This window comes from Sciurus carolinensis, chromosome 18, assembly GCF_902686445.1.
Source record: "Sciurus carolinensis chromosome 18, mSciCar1.2, whole genome shotgun sequence".
Lineage (NCBI taxonomy): Eukaryota > Metazoa > Chordata > Mammalia > Rodentia > Sciuridae > Sciurus > Sciurus carolinensis.
The window spans coordinates 38,635,348-38,655,768 of record NC_062230.1 but is presented as its reverse complement, the minus strand read 5'-3'; the positions used below and the strand labels follow the sequence as shown (position 1 = coordinate 38,655,768).

At 46.3% G+C, this 20,421-nt stretch overlaps 1 protein-coding gene across 1 annotated transcript in view; it reads right to left on the bottom strand.

The window, feature by feature from the left end:
• Window positions 1-19,593, bottom strand: part of Trap1 (TNF receptor associated protein 1) — a 37,286-nt gene extending 17,693 nt beyond the window's left edge. The window contains exons 1-5 of the mRNA XM_047533535.1: window positions 19,467-19,593; window positions 5,670-5,837; window positions 4,580-4,662; window positions 3,335-3,475; window positions 1,005-1,076 (exon numbers count right to left, since the gene is read on the bottom strand). Coding sequence (XP_047389491.1) covers window positions 1,005-1,076; window positions 3,335-3,475; window positions 4,580-4,662; window positions 5,670-5,837; window positions 19,467-19,554 — 552 coding nt within the window. The 5' untranslated portion in view covers window positions 19,555-19,593. The remainder of the gene's footprint in view (window positions 1-1,004; window positions 1,077-3,334; window positions 3,476-4,579; window positions 4,663-5,669; window positions 5,838-19,466) is intronic.
• Window positions 19,594-20,421: the final 828 nt, after the last annotated feature.

The window sequence follows — 20,421 nt, the reverse complement described above, 5'->3', positions numbered from 1 at the left end:
GCTGGCAATGAGCACAGAGCACCTGCTGTTCTCGTGTATCGACAGTCTGAAGGCTAAATGTGTGTGCTCGGCTCTGTCAACACAGTGCAGCACAGTGTTCTGCCAAGCTGGACGTTTTGCACCTGCATTGTGGCCACAGAGCACCTCGAATGTGGTTGCTGTGACCGAGGAACTGAACTGTACATTTTATCTCCTCTTATTTCATTTAATGTAAACAGCCACACGTAGCTAACAGCTGCCACACAGAACAGTGTAGACCATCCCTGACATCCCAAATGGTGGGGAAGTCGTGGTCACAGAAGTCTGTTTTTTTTTTTTTTGCGGTGCTGGGGATTGAACCCAGGGCCTTGTGCTTGCTAGGCGAGCACTCTACCAACTGAGCTATCTCCCCAGCTCACAGAAGTTTTTTAAAAGAAGAAATTTCTGTGAGTCATTTTGGACTGAAGATGATACCACTCAGGCTAACAAAAACGAACAGAAAAGCACTCAGTCACCAAGAGGGGCAGCAAGGGCACCCAGCCTGTCTCAGGCCGGAACAGACACACTGAGGATGATCCCTGGATGGTCCACCTCCTCTTCCCAGCATCAGCTTCTGCCACGTTGGTGGCCATATGACCCCCGAGTGGCTGGTAGTCCCCAAGTGGTTGTGAGCAGACCTGTTCTCCTGAAGACTGTGGCCCCAGGCTGCCTGGGAGGAGGCAGTCCACTGTGCCATGGCGTCAAGCCCACGCAGATCAGAGGCCCAGGGGGGCACAGAAAGGCATCAGGAGGCGAATGGCACATTTGAGGTAACTGACAGCTGTGAACCTGCCATCCAGTTCCCAGCTCTGGGCAAAGAGCTCGTTTGAACCCCTTCACACTCAGCAGTGCCTGTGATCCCTGATGCTGAAAGGGAATCGACGCTGCTCTCACAGCGCCCTCTGTGGGGCCCACATGACCAGGCTTCACTAGCAGGGCACCCAGGGCCACCTTGCGGAGGAGAAGCAGTGACCATGCCACCTTACCTTTGACCCTGATCTAGCGATCGTGCCCAGGTTGGACACCAGCTCCTCCTGTGTCATCCCGATGCCAGTGTCCTGAGGAGAAAGACATTAAGTGCCAAGCATGGCCCATGGGGCACAGCCTCAGTGGTCCCACCCAGACGGGATCTGGGAAGTACACCTCACATGCATCAGGAAAGCCCAAGTCCAGTTATGTGAGCTCTGCATGACTGCAGAAAATCAGAAGGGGTAGGAGACTTGTCATTAAAACATCCTGGGGGCTGGGCAGAGCATGTGCTTGGCATGCAGGAATGAACAAAAACCAAAGGAGGAGACACTGTATCAGAACTCGGAGGAAAACAAGTCTCGTCCTAGATGGAGCCAGCTCTGCACCCTCTGCTTGGCACATGCACGCTGTGGCACTGCACTCCCCAACCCCTGTCCCCAGGTGGTGGTGTCAGAAGGGGACTGGTAAGTAGTCACCAGCAGGCTCCCCTCAGGAACGAGGTCAGGGCTCCTTCTACCACACACTGAATCTGCTGGTGAGGCTGCCTGGCCTCCAGAACTCCAGCAACCATTAGTGTTGCTCATGCACAGAACAGTCCCAACAGATGAAGATGGGCCACGTGCCAGGAAGGCCGCCACAGGCCCTCCCTCCCTTCAAACCTGTGAGTGCACATGGTCTGCTCCCACATGCGGACACCCCATACAAGGCACGAGCTACGTGCTGCCATCAACCTGGAAGTGGGAAAGCACTCAGAAGCAGGTTTTGCCTCCTTGCAGGAAGTCACTTCTAAATGCTCTTCCTGAGGACAGGCCACAGAGGACCTGTGGCCCACTGGAGGCACAGCAGGGCCACAGGGCGCTGATACCTGGCTGCTGTCACGGTGTACTTGCACCTGTTACACAGGCCCCAACACCCATCAAGAAATGGGACGTTGAGGGGCTTTTAGTAAATTCTCTCTGAGGTGCTGGTAGGAAGAGTCCAAACTCTGGTCTGATCCATTTATTGTGGAACATGTAATAATCACAGATAAAGGGCTGATTTAAACTAGCTTCTGGTAGGTATTAGTCATTAAATATAATTACACTGAAAATTTCTTCTTTATTTTGGGTGCTGGGGACTGAAGCCAGGGCCACATGAAGGCCAGGTAAATACCCTATCACTGAGCCACACCAACTGCCCCATGGCTCTTTCCACTAAGGATTCTGTTGAAAGTTCCAGTACAGAGCTGGAGATGTAGCTCAGCAGTACAGCGATTATGGGGCTGATGTAAAGGAGAAAAAGCATCTAGTGGTTCCTGTTTTCATTTTACAGTGATTTCTTTACAAACTAATCTATAGATTCATTGCAACATCAATGAAAACTTCCACAGGTTTTGTAGAAAATGACAAGTCAAGTCTAGTGCTATATGGAAACACAAAGAGCCTAGAATAGGGCTGGGGATATAGCTCAGTTGGTGGAGTGTTTGCCTTGCAAGCACAAGGCCCTGGGTTCAATTCCCAGCACCGCAAAGAACCTAGAATATATTGAAAAAGAACAAAGCTGGAGAATTTACACTCCCTAAATTTAAGCCTTACCACAAAGCTGCAACAGTTAAGATGGCATTTAAGGACAGTTACACAGACCACAGAGACCAGAGTGTCTAGGTGCTAAAGCTGTGCAGATGCAGCGCCCCTTGACCTCTAACCAAGGTTCCCAGACAGAGCAGTGGGGACGGAAGTGCTTAAACAGACACTACTGAAGCAACTGCACAGCCACACACACAAAGCAGATTGCAGTCTACCTCACACCATACCCAAAATTCATTGCAGATCTAAATGTAAGAGCTAAAGCTACAACCCTTCTAGGAGAAACTTTCGACTTTGGAAGAAGCAAAAATGTACCAGACAGATCACTAAAAGCATGAAGCATAATAGCCAGAAGTCATAAACTTGACTTCCTTAAAATTAAAAACTTATGGGGCTGGAGGTTAGTTTAGTGGTAGAGCACTTGCCTAGCATGAGGGTTCCATCCCCTGCATTATAAAAATGAAACAACAACAAAAATCTTTTGCTCTTCAAAATATAATAAAAAGGCAAGCCATAGACTGGGAATTTTACATTCTCTTCTGCCTTCTGTGTGTTCCAAATTTTCTATGATGGGCAAGTGCAAATTTATAGTAAAATTAAGACAGGATCCTTCAGAACAGGAAGGATAGTCCACATGTCACTTGAGCCTAGATGTAACTGGAAGGCAGGTGTGGCCTCCCTGTGTCAGCCTGTCATTAAGCAGGGCGGCTGGCCACCAGACCATCCTGGTTGCCTCTTAGAGGTGGGAAGTGTGCTATATCTGAGCACCAAGATGGAGGTACCTGGATGGTGATGGTGCCCTTCTCAGCATCTGTCTGCAGGTGGATTTCCATTTCCGGCAGTGTCTGGCCATTAGACATCAACTTATGACGCAGCTTTTCCAAGGCATCACTGGCATTAGAGATAAGCTCCCGTATAAACACCTATAAGATAGAAGCAAGAGGAAAGCAGACAAAGGACACGAACTCTTCAGGATCTGGCTGGCTGGCTGCATCTGCCATAGCTCAAAGTTGAGACCTATCACAGATCACTCAGCCTCCAAACAGATGGTCAAGGCAGGCCCACACATTAAGGGTGGGTCGCTCCTCTCCAACGCAGTTTTCGGACTCCTACTGATATTTCCTTCAGGGTTTTCAGTCAGGTCTGATGTTATTACATGTCTATTAACTCAAACTTTAAGAAAAACCAATTAAGGGGCTGTTTCTTTCTGTCTCTTGCACAGGGATGACAAAATATCACCCTGAACATCTTTCCTACTCCATTAAGAGGGTCACTGCTTCATTTCATCTAGTGGGATCATCAAGCCCCCATCCTCTGGAGAAAGAGGGCCCCAGGCCCACGAGGCCTCTCTCTGGAGAAAGAGGGCCCCAGGCCCACGAGGCCTCTCAGTCTGGGAGGCACCTTTACCCGACACAGCATACAGGGGAGGTGGAGGAGGCGGCTGGTCTGGCAGGAGGAGACCTGGGGTATTTCCTGTGAAGCCCCTTTCCACTCTGTAACCCTGTGCTTTACCCTTCCTCCCGGCAGCAATGAACACAGAACCTACAGCCTGTTTGTTCTCTGCTTTTTCCAAGTCTTGTCATCCTTAAATGCGTTTGAAAAGTTCCTTTGTAACCCTCCCTGCTCCGTGCCACACAGACGGGGGTGTCCTCCAGCTGCTGACGCCCCACTAGACCTTGTCATACCAGCAAAGAGGTAAACAAACAGGGGCCACAGGGCACACCAACAGCAACTCAAAATGGACCTCAGCACAGCCCATGCCAGCATTTGAGGGATTTTTAAATTATCAGCAGAATTCAAATAACTCCCAGAGTCAATCTAGCCCCCACAAAATCATCTGGATACACTTATCCATGAAGCTAAACCAGATTTTGGTGAAATACTCTCTCTGATAGATTAGGATCTGGGCCTCTCTGCAGTCTAATGCATACTCACAACTAAGACACGCCCTGGCACCTCCCCAGGATGGTGTGAGAGCACTTCTGCCAGAATGCATTTGAGCCCTAGAAGTGATGGATGGCACCCACCTCTTTTTCTGAGTACAGGGAACGGGCCACGATGTCCAAAAGCTTCTTCGTCTCCGCCTGGAACTCATGCCTGGAGATGGACCCTGGTAATGAATCACAGATGCAGTCAATAAAGCTGTGTTTCCATCTCTGTGCAAGAACACACTATAACACTCAAAGAATGTTTAAGGTTCTAAGTTTTAAATATTCCTTTTTTCCTTTTTGGTACTGGGGATTGAACCCAGGAGCACTTTACCACTGAGCTATATCCCCAGCCCTTTTTATTTTGAGCCAGGGTCTTGCTAAGTTGTTGAGGCTGGCCCTGAACTTGTGATTTTGATCCCTCTGCCTCAGTCTCCAGAGTTGCTGGGATTATAGGTGTGTGCTACCATGCCCAGCTAAGTTTTAAATATTCTTAAAGAGTGAACGAAAAAGAAAAGTGAAAAGAAAATCTCTCAGGTAAGGGGTCTCAGGAGTAGGACACTCTCATGTCCTCCATGTGGCTCTTGTCTCCATGGAAAGGACTAGGTGCTTTCCACCTAGTCCTTTAGAAAAGTTTTCCCACATGCTGTGGGGCCAATTTCCCAAAGCTCCTGGTCTTGAGAATCAGACTGGTCCTGAAAACCAGACCCTGCATTATGGTTTCCAAAAAAGTGGCATTCTATTAAATTACTTAAAAAAAGGAAAAATGACAAAAATTCACGTCTCTCAACATCAAAGATTCTGTTCTTCTTGCCTCACTTAAAAGCCAGAAATGGAACCCCTTCGGGCCTGGCTCCAGAGGCTACCCTGCTGTACTTCAGAGTTCAGTCCTGCGGAAGCTGAGCCAAAACTCTGCTTCCACGATCATTAGCAGATGTGCCATAAACGGCCACTTGGCACAAAACACTCCCAGGTGACCAGCAGAGGGGGCAAGACGTAGCAGGAGAAAGCCAGAAGTTGCTTGCTGGGACGGAAATGGAGGACTCACTAGTCTAGGGAATGCTCCCCACAACCAAGAGTTACATGGGGCTGAAGTCAATAGGCAGCTCTGTCAATCACTGTCTCTGCCTCAAAAACTTCCCCTTCCCCACCATCAGTGACCCAAGAAAGACTCCCCAGACCACATTACCTTGAACCGTCTCAGTGCTGCTGACAATGGAATGCAGGGGCTCCTCCTTCTTGTCCTCAGCAGCCTGTGACGTACTGTATGGATGTCCGGAGTAGAAGCTCAAAGCTAGGTTTTGCCTGGGGCTCCTGAAATGGAGTGGGGTCCTCTGAGGACACAGAACTGACTTTCCTGAAAAGGCAAATGTGTGGAAAGGATGACAGTTAATATTCAGAAGCAGAATACCCTAATTACTTCACATCTTGTCCACCTAGCAGCGATGACAATTGCTCTAAGTCAGCCTGCTGCTCTAGAGAAATGAAAAGTGACTGAATACAGCGTGGCTGTTTTGGTAACATTCCCTCACAGGTACCACAGACATACTTTACTGATTAACAGTGGCTGATATGTTCTATCTTGCAGCCAGGGAGACAGCGGCTCACCCAGTGCCAAGGTCTCCCCAGCCTGGCGCTGTGCACTCTTATGGCCTTCGCTGCCATGGAAACCACACGGGCCTACTCTCCATAGCAGGTGGACCCAGGGGTCAGCAGCCAGGGCATGAAGTCGCTTAGATGTTCGACACAGAATGGTTAAGGATACACAGGAGGTCAACAAGACAGTCCCTGCAAGAACCCAGCTCTAAATGATGCATTTGTCTGTCAGGTACTCTCCTACATAGTGCAGATTTGCAACAAATGGAAAGGGATGATGTAGAAAGTACAGAAATAAGGAGTCAGGTTTCTTTTCACTTAATTTTTTTTTTTTTTTTGTAGTTGCATACAGAGAGCATGCCTTTATTTTGTTTATTTTTATGTGGTGCTAAGGATGGAACCCAGTGCCTCTCACATGCTAGGCAAGCACTCTGCCACTAAGCTACAGTCCCAGCCCTGAGTTCTTTTTTTTGCACTGGGGAAGAACCCAGGGGTACTTAACCAATGAGCCACATCTCCAGCTTTTTTCTTTTCTTTTCTTTTTTTTTTTTTTTGAGTCAGGGCTGTGCTAAATTGCTGAGGCTGGCCTCAAGTTTACAATCCTTCTGCCTTAGCCTCCCAAGTTGCTGGGATTACAAGCATGTGCCATCAACTTTCACATTCCTATAAAGTACACAAACTTTCATTTTTTACTGGCTTACTCCTGGATTTATAAATAACTCAACCCTAGGCTTTACGTCTCGACAGAAGACCTTGAACACATCTACCCCTATTGAGAAAACACTCAATTTCCACAGTATATTTAATTCTCTGGACCTAAGTACATTGTTCACTTTAATACAGTTAAAAAAAAAAAAAAAAAAAGAAAGAAAGAAAAGGAAAAGACAAACTTCTTAAAATTAAGTGATGGCTGGCATTAGAGAATTTCACAATTGACACTAGGCTGGGGAGCGGAGTCCCTATGCCCTGCTCAGTCCTCTTGCCCTGGCACAGCTGGCCCTAGGAGCACAGAAGGGAAGTGTCAGGCTTCGTTGCTGGCCAGGGACCGCACGAGGTATGCTCTTGGGGCCTCCATGCTGTAAAGGATCACAGCATGGGTGAGGCCTGAACAGACACTGGAGGGAGGCGAGATCTGAATTCTGTCTCCAGGTAGGATGGATGGAACCTGGACTCAACTGCCACATACCTTTGATCCCAGGATACACCAACAAGAACCCCAGCACTTGAGCAGTTGGCAAGAGGCTGAAAGAATCCTCTGCGATGGGAGGAGCAAGCCTTGGCCCACTCCAGCCACAGAGTACACTTCCTGAGACCATCACTTCCCTCTGCCCTACTCTTGCTCTGCTGGGAAGCCCTTTCCTCACCAGTCTTTGCTAGTCCCCTCAGCAAAGAACAGGGTGCCTTCCTTTGCCACCTTGCTCTACCCCAAGAGAACACCTGGAGTCAGAGGAATCTATTTCAACTAGTCCACAGATATCAGGGGTCAGGGCTCGAACTGTCTTCTTGGGGACACAATTCAAACCACAATAGATTGGTTACCTACGAGGAGGTGTGTATTGTTTCCTGTGGCTGCCCTAAGAAGTGCCATGAACCAGGAGGTTTGAACAGAAATTTATTCTCTCACAATTCTGGAGACAGGAGGTCTACAATCAAGGAGTGGAAAGGCTGGCTCCCCCTGAGTTTTCTGTATGGCCAACCTCCATATCCTAGCCCTATAAAGACACCAGTCATATTAGACTGGGGCCTGCCCTAATAACTTCAGCTTAACTTGATCACTGCAAAGATCCTATCTCCAAATAAGGTCACATTCACAGGAGCTGAGAAGACTCTAGATTCTTTTTTTTTTTTTTTTTTTTTTCTTTTTGGGGAGGGGTCACAATTCAACCCCTAACTGGTACATGTGATGAATGGAGTGGAAAGAACAGGGTACAGGTACCGGGCAGCAGAGGGAGGGTACTTGACACTCCTGAGTATACCTCTTTGTGCATCTCTTTGAACCATAGCAATGTTTTAAATGAGCCATGAACCAAGCAGGGCATGCAGGAACACAGAAGGAAACATAAACAGTAGCAAAGGTGTGTCTAACTGTTACAGATGTCAAAACCAGCCTGAGAGCAGACAAGAACTAACCTAAGTGACCTCAGAAATTGGTGTTCATTGTGAAGCTAACCTCAAAAAGGACTGTGTACAACCACTGTACTCAGGTTGCTCAATCTGTACATCAGTATAAGTTAGCAAGCCCCAAACTTCTCTGGCTGTGGACCAAGCTCAAGAAAGTGTATATAATTTACTGAATGAGTCCAGATCCCCACGGAGAGAAAAAGGTGGGAGCAGTAAGGAAGGGTGCTGGGACAAATCCTGCAGGACTGCACTAAAAGTAGAGGCTCTGTATGAATTTGCCACCTCTATTAGATCAGATATAGAAATCAACAGAGAACGTGTAACTCAGGCTTCATGCATGCTAGGCAAGTACTCTGCTGCTGAGCCACACCCCCAAACCCTCCATATTTTAAGAAAACTAGTTCTGTTTGCAAAACCTTTGTCACTTCAAGATTAAATATGATTTCCATGTTTTGTGTTTCCTGGTCTTCCCCTTAATACTCAGAATTCTTTTGGAAGGATTTGATATGCTGTGATTGAATACTTAAGTGCTCACAGATGGAAAATGGGAGGGAAGAAGCAATCCATATTTCTACCTGGAACTTCAAGAATCTTGCAACATAATTCTAAGACTACACCAATCCATAGTACTTTTAAAAGTAGGTCTGAAAGGTGCCAAAAATATGCAATGGAGAAAAGATAGCCTCTTCAACAAATGGTGCTGGGAAAACTGGAAATCCATATGCAACAGAATGAAACTAAACCCCTATCTCTCACCCTGCACAAAAATCAACTCACAATGGATCAAGGACCTTGAAATCAGACCAGAGACCCTGCATCTTACAGAAGAAAAACTAGGTCCAAATCTTCAACTTGTTGGCTTAGGAGCAGACTTCCTTAACAGGACTCCCATAGCACAAGAAATAAAAGCAAGAATCAATAACTGGGATAGATTCAAACTAAATAGCTTTCTCTCAGCAAAGGAAACTATCAGCAATGCGAACAGAGAGCCTACAGAGTGGGAGAAAATCTTTGCCACTTATACTTCAGATAGAGCACTAATTTCCAGAATATATAAAAAGAACTCAAAAAACTCTACACCAAGAATACAAATAACCCAATCAACAAATGGGCTAAGGATATGAACAGACGCTTCACAGAAGATCTACAAACAATCAACAAACATATGAAAAAATGTTCACCATCTTTAGTAAATAAGAGAAATGCAAATCAAAACTACAGTAAGATTCCATCTCACCCCAATTAGAATGGTGATTATCAAGAATACAAGCAATAATAGGTGTTGGAGAGGATGTGGGGAAAAAGGTACATTGATACATTGCTGGTGGGGCTACAAATTAGTGCAGCCACTCTGGAAAGCAGTGTGGAGATTCCTTAGAAAACTTGGAATGGACCCACCATTTGACTCAGCTATCCCACTCCTCGGCCTATACCCAAAGGATTTAAATCAGCATACCACAGAGATACAGCCACATCAATGTTCATAGCTGCTCAATTCACAATAGCCAGACTGTGGAACCATCCTAGATGTCCTTCAATTGATGAATGGATAAAGAAACTGTGGTATATATATATACAATGGAATATTACTCAGCTATAAAGAATAATAAAATTATGGCACTTGCAGGCAAATGGATGAAATTGGAGAATATCGTGCTAAGTGAGATAAGCCAATCTCAAAAAACCAAAGGACGAATGATCTCACTGATAAGTGGATGATCACACATAATGGGGGGTGGGAGGGGGCAAGAATGGAGGAAGGAGGGACTGTATAGAGGGAAAAGAGGGGTGGGAGGAGTGGGGGGAAGGAAAAAATAACAGAATGAATCAAATATCATTACCCTATGTGAATGTATGATTACGCAAATGGTATGCTGTTACTCCATGTACAAACAGAAACAACATGTATCCCACCTGTTTACAATAAAAAAAATTAAAAAAAATATTGTGGAAAAAAAAAAAAAAAAAAAAAGCAGGTCTGATTTTAGGTTAACTGAACTTTCTAAAATGACTCCACAAATAAACCAGAAGAGTGCAATAAATCTGCCCAAATCAGATACCAACATACCATCTGCACAGTATCTGTCTTCATATTTCCCCCACACCCTAAAGGAAAAGCCACAAACCTCAAGGCCAGGCCACAATGTCCTTGTGTCAAAGCATCAGTCAGTTTGGGGTGGCACAGAAAGGGAAACACTGGGAGTCTGAATGTGACATCACACACAAAGCCTGGCTGCACGTCTTCTATCAAGGCCCTCCTCCCCTTTATAGAGGTCCTCAGTAACCTCTCCCTACAAAGAGTTATAGCACTTACTTTCCATGTTGCTCAGTTAATACTGCTGTTACGTGCTAGCTTGTGGCATCTTTTCTATTAATTTCTTGTTACTATATAATTTATCTCACCAAATTAGAGTAGGGACGAACTTATATTTCCTAGTATCAAATGCTCTGAAGGCAAGAACATCCATACCTCCCAGGAGGCATCTATTACAAAAGCAATACATTTTCCAGATGAGGAACTTTTGTTGGTGTTGTAGTAGATGAACACAATACCTTTGCTTTATTTATTTATTTTTATGCAGTGCTATGGATGAAACCCAGTGCCTCACACATGCTAGGGAAGCACTCTACCACTGAGCCACAACCCCAGCTCCCAGATGCATGACTTCTTATAAACCTAGACATCACTGTGTTCCAGCAGAGCCACGGATGGTCCATAGTGGCGTTAGGTGTCCTTCAGGGGCTTACAAGACAAGTTAATTTATTTATTTGTTGTGTATGTGTGTGGTGCTGGCCTTGTATGTGCTAGGCAAGTGCTCTACCACTGAGTTACACCTCCCGCCCCTGTTTTGACTAGTTTGAAGGAATAAGAATAGCATCTGTCCACAGGGGCCACCCAAATAAGGTCAGTGAGTAAATATACTGGCTCTATGGTTTCATATAAAAAGAACACTCACCTGTCCTATCAGTCATTGACCTTACTATGGCTTTACGTTAAAATGTCATCTTCAGTTATGCTCCTTAGGAATATTCTAATTGATTTTCTGGAATTACATATACCAATCAGACCATTTCCACTTTTTCTTTTTTTTGTACTGGGGACTGAACCCAGAGTGCTTTACAACTGAGCCCATCCCGGCCCTTTTTATTTTGAGACAGTCACCTCGCCTAGCACCATCTCTAATATACCATGAGTGATAGCAATAGAAACTACTTTACATTTAACTTCAAACCTAATACACAGAGTGCCACTTCCTGAGGGGCTGAGTTGCGTTCGACCACATCAAGTCTCCTACAGATAACCACGAACTCAGGAACACCAACAAAGAGACCATCAGAGGCTCTAAAGGACAAGAACAGGAGATTCTGAGGGCAAGCTGACACTTCCTAGAAGGGATCAACACAAAAGGAAGCAGGCTGGAGTTAGGTCAGGACAGAGTGGCTAACTGCCAATAGAAATGCGCACAATGGCTGGAAGAGCCAGAGGGGAAGACTAGAGCAATCACAAAGCTGAAAGGGGGAATCCCTAAAGGGAAAGAGTCAAAGAAAGGAGACTCCAGGGTTTCTGATGGACCTAAACCATGGGTGTGGGCAAACTACAAGCAGTTCCTCCAAGGACCAAAGAATGGTTTTGTTGTCTATGCAGTTTGATCAAGTAACAGCCCACTTTAAAACAGAAGAAATCCACAGGAATATAACAGCCCGGAGACTCCATAAAATAGCATCCATAGCACTCAGGGTGTAATAAAAAATAAATAAATAAATCACTTGATAAATAAAGGGGAAATGTAACCCCTGCTCAACAGAAAAGTCAGTTCATGGAGGCTGATCCCCACAGATCCAGATGCTGTAATCAGACACTGCTGTGCCAGGCATGGTGGCACACACCTGTAATCAATTCTAGTGGCTTGAGAGGCTGAGGCTGGAGGATAGCGAGTTCAAAGCCAGCCTCAGTAACTTAGCGAGGCCCTAAGCAACTTGGCAAGACTGTCTCTAAATAATATATAAAACGGGCTGGGGATGTGGCTCAGTGGTTAAGTGCTCCTGGGTCACTTAAGTAAATTCCTGCTTAAAAAAAAAAAAGAAAAGAAAAAAGGAAACATATTGCTGTTAATTAGGGCAGGGAACAATAGCAGGGATAAAGCCAAGAAAAAAGTGTTGCCCAAATCACAGAATATACACAGTATGACCTCAACACATTGCTTAATATATATACAACTATGTATGTATGTATTAACACACATAGAGAAATACAAAGAAAAGGAAATAAAAAGTGAAAAATTCAGGCCTGCAGTCACCTCTGGGTGCATGAGGGAAGCACCAGGGAGGCAGCGGGAGCAGGAGGGACTGGTGTCTGAGCCACAGCAGCGGGGGAGAGGTGCTTCTCACTGCACACACTGTCCTCTGAATTCTGCACTAGGCATCAATAACCTAGCACGGCATAACCTGTTCATAAAACTATCTACGGAAATGACCCACTTACAACAAACACATAAAAATTCACTAAAGGTAGGGCTGGGGAGATAGCTCAGTTGGTAGAGTGCTTGCCTTGCAAGCATGAGGCCCTGGGTTCGATCCCCAGTACCGCAAAAAAAAAAAAAAAAAATCACTAAAGGTATAAAGCATACTTACGAAAGGACATAGAAGAGCTGGGGCTGTGGCTCAGTGGTACAGTGCTGGTCTAGCATGTGTAAGGCACTGGGTTTGATAAATTTATCAATGGCACAGATAAATAAATTTTTTAAATAAAGGTCCATCAACAACTAAAAAAATAAAAAAGAGCATAGCATGGGGGAATGTCTCTGTGTATTCTCTTTATTTATTTATTTTTGCGAAGCTGGGGGTTGAGCCCAGGGCCTTACACTTGCGAGGCAAGCACTCTACCGAAGGATCTGTATCCCCAGCCTGGGAATGTCTCTAAATACAAAGTACAAACTGCCAATTCTCTTCTTGTCTTTTTTTTTTTTTCTTTGTGGTGCTGGGGCCCAAACCCAGGGCCCCTTACTGACCAACAGTACTCTTCCCGTGAACCATGATTTGTCTATTTTTAACATAACAACAAAAAAAAAAAAAAATTTTTTTTTTTAAACAGTGCTGGGGATTGAACCCAGGGCCTTGTGCTTGTGAGGCAAGCACTCTACCAACTGAGCTATACCCCCAGTCCCAAAAACACAACTTTTAAAACAATTATTCAAACTAATATATTGGTTTCTAGTCAATTCACAAAGCTGTACAACCACCACCAATTCCAGAAAATCTTCTCAATCCAAAAAGAAGCCCCGCACTCCTCCAGCTCTCAGGAACTACTAATCTACTTGTGCTTGGTGGATTTGCTGTTCTGGACATTACACATAAATGGAATCACAGAGTGGCTTCTCACTTAACACAATGCTTTGAAGGTTCATCTGTGCCACGGATGGCTCAGTGCTTCCATTCTTCTTTTTTTTTTTTTTTTGTGGTACTGGGGATCGAACTCAGGGCCTTGTGCTTGCGAGGCAAGCCCTCTACCAGCTGAGCTATCTCCCCAGCCCTACGCTTCCATTCTTCTTACAGCTGAATAATTTCCACTGCAAGGAGAAAGGACATTTTGGTTTTTCATTAATCAGCTGTTGGTCGTTTCTATTTTCTGATGGACATTTGAGTTGTCTTCACTTCTCAGCTATTATGAATATTCCTGCACAAGTTTTCACGTGGCATTCTTTCATTTCCCTAGGGCACGTACTGAGGAGTGGAACTGCTGGCTCTGGAGGTGACCGACAGCCTGAGCAGCCTGTTTTCCAAAGGGCAGCTCTCTTTCCACCCTCCCCGCTGCGCATGCGTAGAGCGCTGCCTCTTGCACAGCCTCGCCCACACTCCTCAGCCCATGCTGCTTTTTACTACAGCTGCCCATGTGGGCGTAAACTGGTATCTCCATGTGGTTTTGATTTATGCATCCCCAATGACTGATGATGTTGAGCATCTTAAGTTTTTTAAAAAATGACTTAAAAAGTGGAGAGATTTCTTCTCAACAAGACACATAACTCAAGAAGCCATAAATGTAAGGACCACATAAAAATTAAAAAGTCAACGAACACACTAGAAGAAAATTTGAAGCACTATAAAATGTCAACTAATACACCAAGAGCACTTATAAATCTCTAAGAAAAAGGCTAACAGCCCAGAGGAAAAATGGCAACTTACAGAAGAAAATCATCAACAACTTAGAATCAGAACAAGATGTTTTACCACATTCATATCTAAAGAAATGTTTTTGTCAGGCATGGTGGTGCAGGCCTATAATCCCAGCTACTCAGGAGGCTGAGGCAGGAGGAGGGCAAGTTCAAGGCCAGCGTCAGCAAATTAGTGAGACCCTGTCTCAAAATAAAAAACAAAAGGATGGGCTGAAAAAAAAAAAAAAAAGAAATGCATTTTCACTACCAGATTGACAAAGATTTCTACAATACTGTTTCTCTAGCATTGGGAAAGGCGTAAGGAACTGTTGGCAGTGCTGTGATTAAACGGAACCAAACCAGCTTGGGAACACCCTAAAACGGAGAGACTAAGAAAGTAAGGAAAGCCCGTACGAGAGCTCTCAGGGCAGATGGGAAGAAGCCTAGCGGAAATGAAGGTAAGACCACGTACTGCATGTCCCAGTCTGGCTCCACATCTCTCCCTTCCCAAGGTATATGGGTGTGCATGGCATCCTGGCGAGCAGGGCATGGGGTGTCAGGGTGGAACTTTTTTCACTGCACCAGTTTGTTCTGTAAAACAGCATTTTTCTTCTAATTAATAAAAACACAGGAAGATTTTTTTTCTCAGAAAACTTTTTTTCTCAATTGTTTTTAATCTCAGAAAACTCTTAAAGTCTGTTTAACTCAATACTTATTCTCAACTATCACCCCAACCTTAAGGTGTGAAGTCACAGACACACTAGACACTGGTGGCACTATCAACTGGAGGAGCTCCCCCAACCTCCCTCAAATGTGCCAATCCACACCTTCCTCAAGACCCTGGCACCCACTTTCCTACGCTCTTGAAACCCTCTCCTGCGCCCAGAGCCCGCTTACTCCTCACCTCCTGCAAGCCTTTGCTTAAAGCCAGCTCTGCATGGGACCCAAGCACCAACGTCCCTGCATCCAAAGCGGCAGTCCCACTGTGGCCTGCCCTGGCTTCTCCACAGGGCTCCTCACCTCACACTCCAGGGAGCACTTTCCCATTTCAGTCGCACCCCACCCCACCAGTACCTGTGTGCCCCCTAAGAATCCCCACAACACTCGGAACAGGGCTCAGCAAAACACAGGTACCTGAAGCTCTTCAGCCAACCAAAGTGCCATACGGATGTTTGGGTGCGTTAATCTTCTCAGGAGGTATAGCCATGTAACATAAAGGGTTCTGGTTTTTGTTTTATTTGCAATACTGGGGATTGGATCCTGAACACTTTACCACTGAGCTATACTCCCAGTCCTTTTTATCTTTTCTTTTGAGACAGGGTCTCGATAAGTTGCCCAGGCTGGCCTCAAACTTGTGATCCTCCTGCCTTGGTCTCCAAAGGGACACAGGCATGCATCACTAAACCTAGTTAGAATTTTTTTTTTTAAGTGAAATTGATCTCCAGGTGCAGTGGCATGCACCTGCAGTCCCAGCACTCAGGAGACTGAGTTGGATCACTCGAGCCCAGGAGGAAGGGCCAGTCTGGGGCAACAGAGGGAAACCCCATCTCAAAACAAAAGCAAATAAGAGGGCTGGGTTGTAGCTCAGTGGCAGAGCATTTGCCTAGCACATGCGAGGCACTGGGTTTGATTCTCAGTACTGCATAGAAATAAAATAAAGGTCCATTGGCAACTTAAAAAAAAAAAAAAAGAAAAGAAAGAAACAGAAAGCGACAGAATGCATACATAAGGGGTATTTACAAAACTCCTGGTCAGGTTCAATGCGTACACATACCTACAAATGGATATGTATACTTATATAGCAGGTCATGATGACTTTTTTTAAAGTATTTTTTTTAAGTTGTAGATGGACACCATACTTGTATTTATTTTTATGTGGTGCTGAGGATCAAACCCAGTGTCTCAAATGTGCTAGTCAAGCGCTCTACCACTGAGATACAACCCCAGCCTGTGAAATACACTTCCCATGAGGTTCCACAAACAAGTTTGAAATTCACTCATCTAGTATATATTTCACTTAAAATACTTCTAAATTTAAAGCTCTGGATTCTACAGAATAAATCATCAGCTTACCTGTAAATTTAAAATTGTGTAAACTAATGATGCTTCCAGATAAGTTAAAAGCAGAATCAATACTCTCTCACAAGAGAAAGATTATGGTAGTCCCCTAGAACCGCAACAATTACTTTCCATTTTGTGCTCATGGAATGCTCTGCTTTTGGGTCAGTCCACTCTGACAGTTAACCTCTGCCTCTACTTTGAATGGACGGCATAGGTCACTTGGACAGAAGACTATTCCCCTTTCTGATTATGTAAGGACCTGCATTCCCCCAGACTCTTACCCTGGCATTCTTGAACATTTTCACTGTTCTTCAAACCCAGTGAGTTTCAGAGTTATTCTAATGGCTAGGTACACTGACACCTCAGTTATCAGGAAATATCAACTCTCTGAACACAGAGAAAAGAAACAAAAAGGGAAGGGCACTGCTCAACAGTGGAAAAGTGGGACGTGAAATTCATGCTCCCAGCTTTGGTCACAGAAGGCTATTTGTGTTCCCACAAAGAACCCACAACTTCCTTTTAAACACTAAGACGTTAAGAGGGTGAGGATGTAGCTCATTGGTAGAGACCTTGCCTAGCATGAGCAAAGCCCTGGGCCAGGGGCAATCTGACACCAACAATTTTTATTACCTATTTCTCTAACCCATATGTGAAGTCGGGGCAGGACTGGGAACACAGCTCCTGCAGAGAGCAGGCTGTGCCATCCTGACTTACTCCATGATGAACAGAACAGTTTTGGGGCTGTGCCTAATCCTGAGCTACTCCACTTTGTAAAGCAGTAACTTGCCATGAGTTACTCCTTTTTAAGTCCAAGAACCAAAGTGGGGTGACTCCATACCTTGTTTGTACAAGTAAACTACCACCATCTACATGGCACAACCACAAGGCACAAAGTGATAAATAACCTGTGCCAACTTACCAAACTCAATCAGAAGGAATCATCTGGACACATGGACACCCCAAATCCTATCAGAAGAACTAGACACAGGAGCTTATTAACCTCAGCAGATGTAATCCCCTCAGCTAAGATCCATAAATGAAGGAGCCCCAGCACCCTGGCCCCAGCACCTGGTCACTCATCCAAACCTGGCCCAGGAAAATCGTCACAGTGATTAAACATCAGCTTCCATCTCCAATCCTCCGCAGAGCTTGGGTTTTCTTAGCCTCATGACCACCCAAAGCCCACTCCAAGCTGATACTCTGAAACTGCCTTCTGTATTTCCAGACCCACTGTCTTAACTCTGAACAACTGGTTTGTTAAACCAGTTCTCAGTCTGTGCTCTTGGCATAGCATCTGGTAACCCTGTGACCACCTCAACCCTTTCTTAGACTTTCTGTGACCTATGTATATATATCATTGTGTAAAACATGATGTGTGATTAAGCACCACAGATATTAAAAACTTACATTAGAATGGAATACAAGAACTTGTAGCCAGCTGTATCAATGGAGTAGCTGGTGAATTTGCTGTTCTAATAAACCCTGACACTATGGAAAGAAACAAGAGTTTGGTACATGTTAATGGCACTGCTCACTCACAGCTCCAGAGAGGCCTGGCGGGTTAATGCTACTGCAATGGAGGATGATAACCCCTCAGTACTCAAGACACAGTTTTGGTGTGGGGCATTTTATAGATGAAGAATTCTTCAATCTCAAAGCCCTACAGGGGCCAAAGCACTCGATGGAAGGCCAGGAACCAACATTCATAAACACCTGGAAACCACCAAAGAATGACTCAGGTAGGTTCCAACTAACCAATGTCTTTTAGAAAGACTTCCAATCATATAAAATAAAATATTTAGGCTGGCACAGTGGTGCAGACCTGTAATCACAGAGACTTGGGAGGCTGAGGCAGGAGGATTCCAAGTTTAAAAAACAACCTCAGCAACTTGAGACCCTGTCTCAAAATAAAAAAAAAAGGGGGGGGGGGCGCTGGAGATGTGGCTCAGTAGTTAACTTACCCTGGGTTCAATCCTTAGTATGGAAAAGAAAAAAAACGTGTGGGAAGAAAGGACAGAGAGGAAGGGAAGGAGATAAACAGAATAAACATGTCCCAAGTCCCTCCAGCGACTTGGTAGGCTGAGGCAGGTGGATCACAAGTTTCAAGTTAGCTTCAGTAACTTAGCAAGACCCTGTGGTAAAACAAGAAATAAAAAGGGTGGGAGCTGGGATTGTAGCTCAGTGGTAGAGGACTTGCCTGGCACGTGTGAGACACTGGGTTTGAGCCTCGGCACCACATAAAAATAAGGGTATTGTGTACATCTACAACTAAAAAAATAAATTTCATAAAAAAACGGGGGTTGGGGGCTGAGGATGTGGCTCAGTGGTAGAGTGCCTCTGGGTTCAATCTCCAGGGCCAAGGGAGGCGGGGGAGTACTCATTCTACTCCACGCTGTAATAAAATAACCTGAAATAATCTTTATTGCATCCAATAGCACGTTAAGCGAAGAAAGATACATCCACAATACAAAAGAGCCACTGGAGACACGCTGGATACCTGCATATGGACTTGAAAAGACGTATGAGGAGGAACGTTGGGCGCGTTAAAAAATATAAAAAGCTGGAGCACGATGCATATTTGACTCAGATCTTTTTATGCCAGAAGTTACACACGCACATGTACATTTACACGTGCATGTAACATGAGCCCAGAAAGAACGCCAAACCGTCACCGTGGATACCTCCGAGTGGGGAGCAGAAGAGCGGGGCTTAAAGTCATTCTCCACTCACGGTTCGACCTACCAATTCCTGGCCCTGCGGATACAGTGGTCGACAGCCCAGAGCCCACCCGGAGGGCCAGGGTGGCCGTCGGGGCGCCAGAAGCCGAGCCGAGCTGAGCCAGTGCGCCTGCACCCAGGGAACCGCGGAACCGAGCAGCGCGGGGCTCCTGACCGACTCCGGGCCCCGACGCGCTCACACAGGCAAGCCGGTCCCGCACACGCGCCCGGCCCCGGGGCCTGAAACCCGCAACTCCGCGCGCCCCTCGCCGGCCTGCTGGGTGGCGGGGAAGAGAAGCCCTACCCCGCGCCGCCCTCGGAGGGGCGCCCCGCTGCCCTCACCTCCCGGAGCGGACGCCAGCGCGGGAGGCCAAAACGGAGCCCGCAGGCGGCGACCCCACGGCAGAAGCGCCCGCAGCTCTCGCGCCATGTCGTCCTCCCAAGCGCCGCGCGGTCTGACGGGAGCACTGCGGGGGCGGGCTTTCCGGGGGCGCGGTGCGTGACGTCACGACGCGCGCCCGGATGCCCGGGGCGCTGCCTGCGGGGGCGGGGCCGGTTCTGCACTCTGTCCGTGAGGCCTGCTGGCGGGACCTCCTTGACCTTGGGTCGCGTCGACAAGGGCGACGGCCCTGTGCGTAGGTCCCCGGAGGTGGTCGTCGTTGGGTCCGCGCCCGCTGCCTGCTTGTGGGCGTGCGTCTCTCTGAAGCGGGGCCGAGAATGGAAAGAAGCAGGTAGCATTTCTGCAGCACGGGTCTCAGCCGCTGGCAGTCTCTTCTAAACCTAGCAGGCCAAGTGCTAAGAAGGCATGAGTGTCAAGGCTCGACTTGTCTACACCAAAACGTGAACTCTGTGAACACCACCACCGGCAGAACTGGGATTATTCGTTTACTCCAGCTCTCTGCCTTCCTCTTGGAAGTTAGAGTCTGTGTTAGACTATAAACCCTGCAGCCACTTCATATGCAGATTGCCTTGCACCACCTTTACCCAAGAGTGAGGACCAGGTAGCCCTTTTACATGGGTCCCCAGATGATCCTGAGGCATCCTGGAGACCTACTGCTGTGACCAAATAAGTGTACAAAAACATTTACTTGGAGACTGGAGGTGTGGCTCAGTGTTTGCCTAGCACATGTGAGGCCCTGGGTTCCATTCTGACCTCCGCGCCCCCCACCCCATGCTCACACAAAAAGCCGAATAAACCAACCCGTAGTTCCTTGAGATTGTTAACACAAACTGCAGAGAAGTAAAGGCTCCAGAACAGTTGGGGTATTAGGAGACAGCATGTCTGGGAAAGCGTCAA